At 42.5% G+C, this 13,037-nt stretch overlaps 1 protein-coding gene across 2 annotated transcripts in view; it reads right to left on the minus strand.

Annotated features, from left to right (window-relative positions):
• LOC115103132 (extended synaptotagmin-2-B-like) overlaps positions 1-8,328 on the minus strand; it is a 47,847-nt gene extending 39,519 nt beyond the window's left edge. For both annotated transcript variants that reach the window (XM_029623811.2, XM_029623810.2), the window contains exons 1-2: positions 8,183-8,328; positions 7,461-7,881 (exon numbers count right to left, since the gene is read on the minus strand). In XM_029623811.2, the coding sequence (XP_029479671.2) occupies positions 7,461-7,874 (414 nt within the window). In that variant the 5' untranslated portion in view covers positions 7,875-7,881; positions 8,183-8,328. The remainder of the gene's footprint in view (positions 1-7,460; positions 7,882-8,182) is intronic.
• Between the last annotated feature and the right edge of the window lie 4,709 nt (positions 8,329-13,037).

Here is a 13,037-nt window from a genome sequence, read left to right on the forward strand (position 1 = left end):
CCACTCTGCCAATAACAGCTCGTTTCCCCCTCCCAACTCAGACCACTCCCAGTCCTACCAAATTCTTGCTTGATAAATTGCTCTCGCTAAGAAGCTATTTTTATTTGGCTGTTAGATCATATTTATAAAACGCAATACCATGAACTGAAACCCAAATAGCCTGGCCTAAATCTGCATAATATTGTACAATGACATTTCTTTGTTTTCCTTGACAACTCCGATGCTGTGACACAATAAGGAAACCGATTAATTTCACAGATGTTTTTTTTTTTAAAAGAGTTCCCCCTTCAATTACACATTGCCAGACCACTTTTCACTCCTTTTTAGGGTCTGTAGAACAGTAGAGGTTGCCTAGCAGCATATTCCAGCCTGCCTTGAGAGTTCGAGATCCCACAGCTAGTGGAAAAGAAAAGCAGAGGTTCACAGTAATTCCTCACAGGAGGAAAGCCAGCAGCTCTGACTCATTGTCAAGCTATTTCCTGGTTTGACTGAACAGTTAGTCTGATGGAATATGGTTTCCAACCAACAGACTCAGAGTGCGTCAGCTTTAGTACCCCGGACTACACACCAAAGTTAACAGAGTAGTCTGAATAACAGAAAACTGTCACACAAGTCACAATGCAACTGCTAAAACTTTCTGATTCTGAACAGAAACTGGTCGGATATTTAGAAGGCTCATTCAACCCTGACTAATCTTAGCCAGTATGAATATACTGAATAGCTCATGGAGCTGTGTCTTATCAACGTATGTAAATATAATACTAATCTCATATCTCAGCAGCCATGAAGTGGAGCAATGTGGTCATCCCTCTCCTTATGACAGCTCATGGGAGAATCAAGCTGGGATGTTTCCCAAATGGCACCCTATTCCCCATATTGTGCGTAGAGCCCTGGTTAAAACAAGTGCACTATATAAGGAATAGGGTGCCATTTTGGAAGAAGCCCTTCTGACAGCCCATGGGAGTCGTGCTGGACTGGTGGAACCACAATCCCACAGAACAGCTGTTTAGAAATCCAGACCAGGGCAGCCAGATATGGGTCATCGCCTCCTTCACTCACACACAAACACTATGCAATACCACACTAATCAGTGCACATTTACCATTAGAGGAGTAATTTATGAGTTTACAGTATATTACAAGTTCATTTCTGTTATACAGTATAACAAAAATGAAATTGTAATATTGTATAGGGCTAGACACGGCAATACAAACCGTCTTGCTCTCACCAGCTATTTACATTTTGTTGGGTAGGAGAGAACAGAACATGTGACTGGTGTTGCCCTCAGAATAATGAATTTGTGACAGAGGTCAGTATTATTATAGCCTAGTACGAACCATCCTGATCTCGCGAGCTTAAGACGAGGCTAGTATTATTACATCAGATTGCCATGGCTTCACCAAAATAAAGGTCCTAGTGCCACGAAACTATCACACACACATATATTCTGTTCAGTTACAAGGTCATAAGTCAGTAGCCCTAACTGTGTCAGAGGCATTACAGATCATCAGCTCAAAGGTGAATGCTCAACTTCCAAGGGAGATTCTCATTTGTCCTCTCTCCTCCATGACCCGGAAACCGATAAGTGGTTGAGGAGAGAGTCAATTCGTTTATAGGCGAACAAATGAGGCTGCTCCCCTCCTCCATTACCTACTTCAGAGGATTCACAATAGTATCCTCACGGCAGGTAGTGCAGAAGTGTTTTATAATCATCCACATCCCCTTTAAAATCAGCTGTTGTCAAAGGAGAAAAGCACGCACACATTTAAAAGTTTTACGCCAACTATCCTTTTATCTATAAAAAATGCCTTGCACAACTACCTACAGAACATTTATCATTTTACACATTTATTTTGGTATTCCACCCCTGTAAATGTAATTTGCCTGATGATGAACAAGTGGAAAAGGAGAGCCATTACATACAAGCACATTTGTTTCCTCTATTTGATTACATTTTTCAAAAAGAGGCAAGGACAGGAAGGAGTTCGCAAAACCAATTAAGAATCTTCCCAAACTCAATCAGAAGGTGCACATTCATCCATTTCTGTACCGTGGAAAATAGTCAGGCCAGTCGGATAGCAATATATCATTGGTGGACGGTCAATAGCGCAGGACAAGACATACTATATCACAAGACAGTTGTTCCCACCTATATTTAGGCCCTCAGGGTGGGGCGGAACCCATAATCACCACAGGAACCAAAGAGAGCCATTGTAAGGGAGTATCAAATCACAGGCAGAACTTCACGGGCCTTTGTGGCACATGATCTACAGTATGGCAATTACATGGTAACAGAATTATGCAGAGATTGAGATTCTTTTATTTTTTAAATGTATACCAAACAAAAACCACTGATTTAACAAAATCATACAACGCTATGCAAAATGAGTACTTGTCAATTTACACTAAAAGTTTTAGAAAAACACATTTACAGGAAGAACTGTGCAGATAAAGTTTTGTAACAGAATAAAACTGAGGAAGACTTTACCATAATTCTATTACCAAATTTTGCATCCGTATAATTTTTCCAGTAAATGTTTTTTAAGCAGCAAATAGAGTTGTAAACGTTTGTTAAACGTTGAAATCAATGTTTTTTTGTTTAGAAAACATTTTAGAGAGAAAAATCGGAGTCTCAGTGGAATTGCCCAGTATGTGCCATTAGAGCAATGGGAGTAGAACTAGATCACACACAACATAACAATGCATTCGGAAAGTATTCAGACCCCTTGACTTTTTCCACATTGTTACATTACAGCCTTATTCTAACATTTATTAAATAGTCCCCCCCCAATCAATCACCATACAATACCCGATAATGACATAGCAAAAATAGGTTTTTAGACATTTTAGCACATTTATTACAAATAAAAAACTGAAATAACACATTTACATTAGTATTTAGATCCTTTACTCTGAACTTTGATGAAACACCTTTGGCAGCGATTACAGCCTCGGGTCTTCTTGGGTATGATGCTGCAAGCTTGGCACACCTGTATTTGGAGAGTTTCTCACATTCTTCTCTGCAGATCCTATCAAGCTCTGTCAGGTTGGATAGGGAGCGTCACTGCACAGCTATTTTCAGGTCTCTCCAGAGACGTTCGATAGGGTTCAAGTCCGGGCTCTGGCTGGGCCACTCAAGGATGTTCAGAGACTTGTCCCGAAGCCACTCCTGCGTTGTTCTGTTGGAAGGTGAATCTGTGCCCCAGTCTAAGGTTCTGAGCAGATTCAAGGATCTCTCTGTACTTTGCTCCATTCATCTTTCCCATGATCCGGACTAGTTTCCCAGTCCATGCCGCTGAAAAACATCCCCATAGCATGATGTTACTACCACCAAGCTTTACCGTAGGGATGGTGCCAGGTTTCTTCCAGACGTAACACTTGGCATTCAGGCCAAAGAGTTCAATCTTGGTTTCATCAGACCAGAGAATCTTGTTTCTCATGGTCTGAGAGTCCTTTAGGTGCCTTTTGGCAAACTCCAACAGGCTGTTTTTTTAAATTGTATTTAACCAGGTAAGTCAGTTAATAACAAATTATTATTTACAAACCCTAACCCCTATGGGACTCCCAATCATGGCCGGTTGTGATACAGCCTGGAATCGAACCAGGGTCTGTAGTGACACCTCTAGCACTGAGATGCAGTGCCTTAGACCGTTGCGCCACACGGGAGCCTGGCTGTCATGTGCCTTTTATTGAGGAGTAGCTTCTGTCTGGCCACTCTACCATAAAAACCTGATTGGTGGAGTGCTGCTTAGATGGTTGTCCTTTTAGAAGGTTCTCCCATCTCCACAGAGGAACTCTGGAGCTCTGCCAGAGTGACCATCAGGTTCTTGGTCACCTCCCTGACCAAGGACCTTCTCCCATGATTGTATAGGAAGAGTCTTGGTGGTTCCAAACTTCTTCTAATAAAGAAGGAAGGATGGATGAAGGCCACTGGACTTCAATGCTGCAGACATTCTTTTTGTCCTTTTCCCAGAACTGTGCCTCGACACAATCCTGTCTCAGAGCTCTATGGACAATTCCTTCGAACTCATTGGCTTGGTTTTTGATCTGACATGCACTGTCAACTGTGGGACCTTTTATAGACAGGTGTGTGCTTTTCCAAATCACGTCCAATCAATTGAATTTACCACAAGTGGACTCCAATCAAGTTGTAGAAACATCTCAAGGATGATCAATGGAAACAGGATGCACCTGATCTCAATTTCAAGTCTCATAGCAGGATCTGAATATTTATGTAGACATAGTATTTTAGTGAATTATTTTGTATACATTTTCAAAAATGGGGGATAATGTAATTTAAATCCATTTTAGAATAAGGCACTAAGGTAACAAAATGTGGGAAAAGTAAAGGGGTCTGAATACTTCCCCGAATGCACTGTACTGTATACAGACAGGAAAGGGATTTAATCTTACGATAGATAGTAAGATAGCTAATTTAACAAGGATCTAAATCACCTTGTAAAACTAACTTCACATAGGTCTAAGTGTCCTCCCTTCCACTTCAGTGACAAACTTTCATTTGTTTGCTTAAGTTACTGATTTGCCTGCCTGCTTAGAAGACACTGTGTGTGACACACCTCGGCTCTTGGTAAGTCAAAGCAGTGCCACAAGCTAACAATACAGGCCTGGCAAATAGAACATGATAGACCTACTGGATCGTTTGAAATGTGATACAAATATCTATCCGTTATCAACTCAAATTCAAGCCTGTAATTCAAGCCTGCTTCCGTCACAGCTCTCTATTTTGCAGTGTGTGTTTTCCCAACGTCATCCATAAACTCGTCACAGTCACATGATCCAGTGAGCGAGCACTGATGACTGGACTGTCCTTTTCTCCAAAGTCCCTGACAGTCTCATCACTCCCATGAGAGGAGACTGTGTGGAGGGGGTCTGGGTCATATGCAACAGCAGTACACGACTTCTGTTTGAACACACGACTGTAGGTTCGAAGGAGTTAAACAGGGCTTATTCTCTACTCCCTTTAGTCAGAGGCAGAACTCAAGAGCACAATGCTCTGTTCAACAGTCATTGCTCCCATGAGACTGAAGGAAGTCACGGTCATAAAACAGCACAGGACCTGGATATTTGAAAGAATCAAACAAGGCCTATTCTCCCTGTAGTCAGAGGCAGAGCACAGCAGCACAAGGCTCTCTGTTCGACACACAATTATTTTATATATATATATTTTTTTACATTCCACTGGACTGATTGGCCCACCCTTTGGCACGTCACTGAGGGAGACCCCATCCATGGCCATTATGACACACCATTAGAACATAACAGAACGAGAGAAACCTCTACTCCATATAGAACATTTGACTAGACCAGTGTTTCCCAAACTTGGTACACAGAACCCCAAGTGGTGCATGTTTTGGTTTTTGCCCTAGCACTACAAAGATTATTCAAATTATCATCCAACTTTAATTATTTGCACCCTTTGGGGTCCTGAGTACCGAGTTTGGGAAACGCTGGACTAGACCTATATTTTGGAGGATGTATTTTGCTACACTTTAACTGTTTTTTTTCTCCTTGACAGTTTGACCTAATTACAGTCCAGCGATCCTGTTGTAAAAGAACTGAGGCCCAGTAACCAGGGACAGACAGGCCAGTCATGACCGGATTTATACTGACCTGAGCTCTGCCCTCAGATATCAATCGTCTGTCTTTTAGAAGGTCTCAAACTTCAAGTGCAGTGTACATCATCTTAACATATTGTTTAGTGAAGACAGAAAGCTAATTTGCCAATCTTAAGACTGCCAACTACTACCTGCATTGTTTTTGTGCCTTATGTTCACAGAAGGATAACATAATATGATAACATAAAGCTTCATAGTATAATAGCAATATTGTAATATGTTAACATTATATTCAAATGTACTGTACATATACACTACCATTTAGTTTGGGGTCACTTAGAAATGTCCTTGTTTTTTTTAAGAAATGTTTTTGTCCATTAAAATAACATCAGAATTGATCAGAAATACAGTGTAGACATTGTTAATGTTGCAAATGACTATTGTAGCTGGAAATGGCAGATTTTTTAATGGAATCTACATATGCGTACAGAGGCCCGTCATCAGCAACCATCACTCCAAAGGCACGTTGTGTTAATTAATCCAAGTTTAGCATTTTAAAAGGATAATTGATCATTAGAAAACACTTTTGCAATTGTTAGCACAGCTGAAACTGTTGTCCTGAATAAAGCAGCAATAAAACTGGCCTTCTTTAGACTGGTTAAGTATCTGGAGCATCAGCATTTGTGGGTTTGATTACAGGCTCAAAATGGCCAGAAACAAAGACTTTCTTTTGAAACTCGTCAGTCTATTCTTGTTCTGAGAAATGAAGGATATTCCATGTGAGAAATTGCCAAGAAACTGAAGATCTCATACAACACTATGTACTAACTACTCCCTTCACAGAACAGCGCAAACTGGCTCTAACCAGAATAGAAAGAGGAGTGGGAGGCCCCCGGTGCACAACTAAGCAAGAGGACAAGTACATTAGTGTGTCTAGGTTGAGAAACAGACGCCTCACAAGTCCTCAACTGGCAGCTTCATTAAATAGTACCCACAAAACCAGTCTCAATGTCAATAGTGAAGAGGTGACTCCAGGATGCTGGCCTTCTAGGCAGAAAATACAGTTATTGGGAAGTGTGTGGTTCTTTGCCAAATTGTTTTAACAAAACAGTCCACAAAACTATCAAGCCTCATTCCAGGCATATTTGCTTAAACAACTAGCATGCTTCTGTCCCAAGTGGCACCTTATTCCCCTTTTCGTAATGCACAGGGCCTATAGGACTCTGGTTAAATGTAGTGCACTATGTAGGGAATAGGGTGCCATTTTGGACACAGTCAGAGGGCATGGCTCACCAACACCAAGGCCTGCTGCATTTTTTAAATAAAGTTCCAACAATTGTATCGTGGATCACATCACAATCCATGCTACCACTCCTGACAGACAGTGCTGGTTTCTTACTACTGATTTTCTAAACAGCAGACTCTGGAGCAGGTTTCTGACAATAACCAAGAAGTTGTGTCTGGAATTGATTGTGCTATATACTTAACCAAAGCTGCCTGTACTTGCCCTAGCTTAGAGTGAAATGTCAAAACGTATCAGATCTACAATAAGTACCCATTACAGGGCATAGAAATATCTGAATAAATGAGGGTCAGTACAGATCTAGATAGCCACTCTGATTGCCATGGGCTATATGGACCGTTTACAATTCCACTGTCCATGAGGGCTGTTGAGCAGTATACTGTCAGCCACAGTGATGTGGGGAAAATTAACTGCTGTTTGAGGTTGTGAAACAATCAAGTTGATTAGCAACACTAATCTGGATGGGGGGATACCATTGACAATACTATTCATCTGTAACACCTGACCAGGAAAAAAGTTGTTAGCTATGTTAGAAGCTTTAAAATGTTTAACTCAATCAAACAAAACAATGTCATTCTTACCCATGGTGGTAACTCAGAGGTCGACAAATGTTGTTTGACAGTTTTCTCTTCATGCTCCAAGAACGCCAAGGCACGGGTCAGTCTGTTGTTTTTATGCCCTTGATTTCTTCTCCACCAGAAAAAGATGGCAAGCCCTATTAGAACCCAACTGAAGCTGAACTCAAAATATCCCAACACATAAATGGGAAAAATAACGATGAAGGTCTTGGCAAATTTCATCCACATCCGAGTGGCGTCTGTGACGGAGGACTGTGGCTCATCTCCCAGATCCACCGGGGCGATTGGGGTCGTAGGGCTAACTGGAGGGCTCGGAGTTGTCGGTCCATTTTCCTTGGCTGTTGTTGGTCCTGTGGAAATGGTCTTTCCAGAATCCGCCCTTTGAGCTCCACTGTTTGCCGCTGCCGCTCTTCTCATTTCCACTCTACAAAGAAGTTTCAGAACAGAGAGAGCAGAATAAGCGACAGACAGAAAACATTTTATATTCTACAATGTAACAACAACACGCTGACAAACGTTAATGTCTGTGAAAATGTTGCAACCACAGCCGCTGGAATAATTATGATTGATGTAATCATAGTAGTTAGTTCAGAGCGAAGGGCTCAGCGACCTGTCAATCTGCTTCGTGGTTTATGAAGGAGTTTCCTAACAGTCGCAAATTAACCGCTATTTCGCCAAACTTGTGTCAACCTTTTTTATTAAATAACATAAATACTCTTCCTCACCCGTTTCTGTATTCGACATCCGTAATCCTTTGAATTCAGTGTACCAGTCCCGTACACTGCATGGGTTCCTTCGACTGGTTTAGTTTCCAATGTAGCCCAATAATCCCTTCACCACATCCTGCTTTCGTGTGCGTTTCTCTTCTACACGCACACAACACAATATGACCAGCCCCCTTCTAATTTTTCTAACAGGAAATTGTCATTGTCAAGATAGGTCAAACACAGGGAGGGATTTTTGAAAATAGGATTTCCAAGCGCCATCTCGTGGATACTTGGCTCGTGCACACTCGTACAGCGCAATTAATTATTATTCTGAACCATACAGAATAGTCTAATAATCTATTTTCCAACATCAAATATTTAGGGTTGCTATTAATGTATGGTAGTACAACTAGTAGAGAGTATGGGATGCAGCAGTGGCTTTTTACTGTGTACTGTAGCTGCCATCTATGATTACACCGTGCACAAAACAATGTACTAAGGTATTTTGTCCACTAGATGCCAATAGAGACTTGATACTGTGCTGTAGCCTATAACTAAGCACTATTGAATGTGCCAATTACCAGTTGGTAAATTGCATGGATAATAGTAGTTGGAACAGATCATTCATTACCAAGGTATAATCATACTGAAATTATTAGAATGATAGATTCCAATGATCTAGGCTACAATATAGTGACCCTGTGATAGTATCACTGTCTACAAAGTCCATTGCCTATGCCATATAGGATATTTTGAATAGGCTATCAGTTCAAATAGTTGACAGGACAGCAGTCCCTGAATGGTAGAGTATGATACAATATGTCAAAGAATCTGATGGTCTTCGAATGTTGAAATGACAATGTATACATCTCCAGCTACATTAACCATACATGGAAGCTGATAGAGTATAGGTATATACATCCTGAATAGAGCCCTCATAGGACTGATGCAGTGGATTAAATATATATGCACAGTGCCCACTTAACCCAGAAGCCAGCTGCACCAATGTGTGGGAGGAAACACTTTACACCCGTGTCAGCGTGCACTGCGCCCCGCCCGCCACAGGAGTCGCTACTGCGCGATGGGACAAGGACATCCCTGCTGGCCAAACCCTCCCCTAACCCGGACGATGCTGGGCCAATTGTGCGCTGCCCCATGGGTCTCCCTGTCACGGCCGGCTGCGACAGAGTCTGGACTCGAACCTAGAATCTCTAGTGGCACAGCTACTACTGCCCCACTCGGGAGGCCGCAGTGGAGTAAATACAACCCCCATTGAAACGGACAATTGTGTGGCATCCCTGTAGCCCTATTGACATTCATATAATCTGATATGCTTATGCATGAACAAATATAATCAAATAATTCAATTTCTATGGCATGAACAGTTCTATTCAAGAAATGCCTGCAATGGATTTAACTGATTGCAGTTGTAGGTGCATTGCTATATATCTCATATGTAGAATTCGAAGTGAATGTACTAGCTCTTTCTCTAGCCATCATCACGCAAGGTACACTCTTAGAAAAAAGGGTTCAAATAAAATAAAATAAAATACAACAGGTGTAGGTAGACCTTTCCGTGAAATGTTTACTTACCAACAATGCAGATGTAAGAAAATAGAGTTAAGAAAACATTTACGAAATAAATAAAGTAAAAACAAGTAACACAAACAGTACCGAGTCAATGTGCGGGGGTACAGGTTAGTCGAGGTCATTTGTATGCATAGATAATAAACAGCGAGTAGCAGAAGAGTAAAAAGAAAGGGTTGGGGGGGTCAATGCAAATATTCCGGGTGGCCATTGTATTAATTGTTAAGCAGTCTCGTGGCTTGGTGATAGAAGCTGTTACGGAGTCTTTTGGACCTAGACTTGGCGTGCAGTAGCAGAGGAAACAGTCTATGACTTGGGTAATGGTAGACATTGACCATTTTTGGGGCCTTCCTCTGACACCGCCTAGGATATAGGCCCTGGATGGCAGAAAGCTTGGCCCCAGTGATGTACAAAGATGTACGCATTACCCTCTGTAGTGCCTTGCGGTCGGAGGCCGAGGTGTTGCCATACCAGACAGTGATGCAACCAGTCAGGATGCTATCGATGGTGCAGCTGTAAAACCTTTTGAGGATCTGAGGATCCATGCCAAATATTCTCCTGAGGGGAATAGGTTTTGTCGTGTCCTCTTCACGACTGTCTTGGTGTGCTTGGACCATGTTAGTTTGTTGGTGATGTTGGTGATGTTCCAAGGAACTTGAAGCTCTCAACCTGCTCCAATGCAGCCCTGTCAATGAGAATGGGGTGTGCTCGGTCCTCCTTTTCCTGTAGTCCACAATCATCTCCTTTGTCTTGATCACGTTGAGGGAGAGGTTGTTGTCCTGGCACCACACGGTCAGGTCTCTGACCTCCTCCCTATAGGCTGTCTCGTCGTTGTCGGTGATCAGGCCTACCACTGTTGGGTTATCGGCAAACTTAATGATGGTGTTGGAGTCGTGCCTGGCCGTGCAGTCATGAGTGAACAGGGAGTACAGGAGGGGACTGAGCACACACCTCTGAGGGGCCCCTGTGTTGAGGATCAGCGTGGCGGATGTGTTGTTACTTACCCTTACCACCTGGGGGAGGCCCGTCAGGAAGTCCAGGATCCAGTTGCAGAGGGAGGTGTTTAGTCCCAGGGTCCTTAGCTTAGTGATGAGCTTTGTGGGCACTATGGTGTTGGACACTGAGCTGTATTCAATGAATAGCATTCTCACATAGGTGTTTATTTTATCGAGGTGGGAAAGGGCAGTGTGGAGTGCAATAGAGATTGCATCATCTGTGGATCTGTTGGGGCGGTATGCGAATTGGAGGGGTCTAGAGTTTCTGGGATAACGGTGTTGATGTGAGCCATTTCAAAGCACTTCATAGCTACAAGCGTGAGTGCTTCTGGTCGGTCGTCATTTGGGCAGGTTGCCTTAGTGTTCTTTGGCACAGGGACTATGGTGGTCTGCTTGAGACATGTTGGTATTACAGACTCAGACAGGGAGAGGTTGAAAATGTCAGTGAAGACACTTGCCAGTTGGTCAGCGCATGCTCGGAGTACACGTCCTGTGAATGTTGACCTGTTTAAAGGTCTTACTCACAACGGTTGTGGAGAGCGTGATCACACAGTCGTCCGGAACAGCTGAGGCTTTCATGCATGTTTCAGTGTTGCTTGCCTCGAAGCGAGCATACAAGCTTCCTACTTTAATTTTTGCTTGTAAGTAGTAATCAGGAATTATGGCCAGATTTACCAAATGGAGGGCAAGGGAGACCTTTGCAGTCGTCTCTGTGTGTGGAGTAAAGGTGGTTTAGAGTTTTTTTCCCCCTCTGGTTGCACATTAAACATGCTGGTGGAAATTTGGTAAAATGGATTTAATTTTCCCTGCATTAAAGTCACCGGCCACTAGGAGCGCCGCCTCTGGATGAGCGTTTTCCTGTTTGCTTATGGCGGTATACAGCTCATTGAGTGCAGTCTTAGTGCCAGCATCGGTCTGTGGTGGTATGTAGACAGCTATGACAATTTACAGATGAAAACTCTCTAGGTAAATAGTGTGGTCTACAGCCTATCATGACATACTCTACATCAGGTGAGCAAAACCTTGAGACTTCCTTAGATATCATGCACCAGCTGTTATTTACAAATATACATAGACCGGCACCTCTCGTCTTACCAGAGGTTGCTGTTCTATCCTGCCGATACAGTGTAAAACCCGTCAGCTGTATGATGTTCATGTCGTCATTCATCCACGACTTGGTGAAACATAAGATATTACAGTTTTAAATGTCCCGTTGGTAGTTTAATCTTACCCCGTAGGTCATCAATTTTATTTCCCAATGATTGCATGTTTGCCAATAGAACGGATGGCAGTGGGGTTTTACTCGCTTTCCTACGAATTCTGAGAAGGCAGCCCGACCTGCGCCTCCCTTTTCTCTGTCTTCTCTTCACGCAAATGACGGGATGTGGGACTGTTCCCGGGAAAGCAGTATATCCTTCAAATCGGACTCGTCGGACTCGTTAAAGGAAAAAGCTTCTACCAGTCTGTTCTGATGTCCAGAAGTTATTTTGGTCAAAAAAGACGGTAGCAGCAACATTATGTACAAAAGAAGTAAAAAAAGAAGTACAAACAACGCAAAAAAACGAACAAAATATAACATCAGCCATTCTCTCTCTACAGCTTATCATGAGGTACTCTACCTCAGGTGAGCAATATCTCAAGACTACCTTAATATTAGACATTGCGCATCAGCTGTTATTGACAAATAGACACACACCCCCACCTCTTGTCTTACCGACCGTATCTGTTCTGGCCTGCCATTGGATGGAAAATCCAACCAACTGTATATCCGTGTCGTTGTTCAGTCACATCTCGGTGAAACATAAGATATTACAGTTTTTAATGTCTTGTTGGTAGGATAGTCTGGAAAGGAGCTCATCCAGTTCATTCTCCAGCGATTACGCATTGGCCAATAGAACGGATGGTAGAGACGGGTTACCTACATGCCAACGAATTCTCACAAGGCACCCTGATCTCCGGCTCCCTGTATTTCCTTCTTTTCTTCATGTGAATGATGGGGATTTGGGCCTTGTCTGGGAGCAGCATTATATCCTTCGCTTCAGACTCATTAAAGAAATATCTTTATCCAGTTTGAGGTGAGTAATCGCTGTTCTGATATCCAGAAGCTCTTTTCAGGCATAAGAGATGGTAGCATCAACATCATGTACAAAATAAGTTACAAACAATGCAAAAAAACACACAAAATAGCACAATTGGTTAGGAGCCCGTAAAACGGCGGCCATCCCCTCCCGCTCCATTATGATCAAAAGGGTTATTTGGCTGTCCCCATTGGATAACCCTTTATGGTTCCA

Source organism: Oncorhynchus nerka, linkage group LG20, assembly GCF_034236695.1.
Source record: "Oncorhynchus nerka isolate Pitt River linkage group LG20, Oner_Uvic_2.0, whole genome shotgun sequence".
NCBI classification, from domain to species: Eukaryota; Metazoa; Chordata; class Actinopteri; order Salmoniformes; family Salmonidae; genus Oncorhynchus; species Oncorhynchus nerka.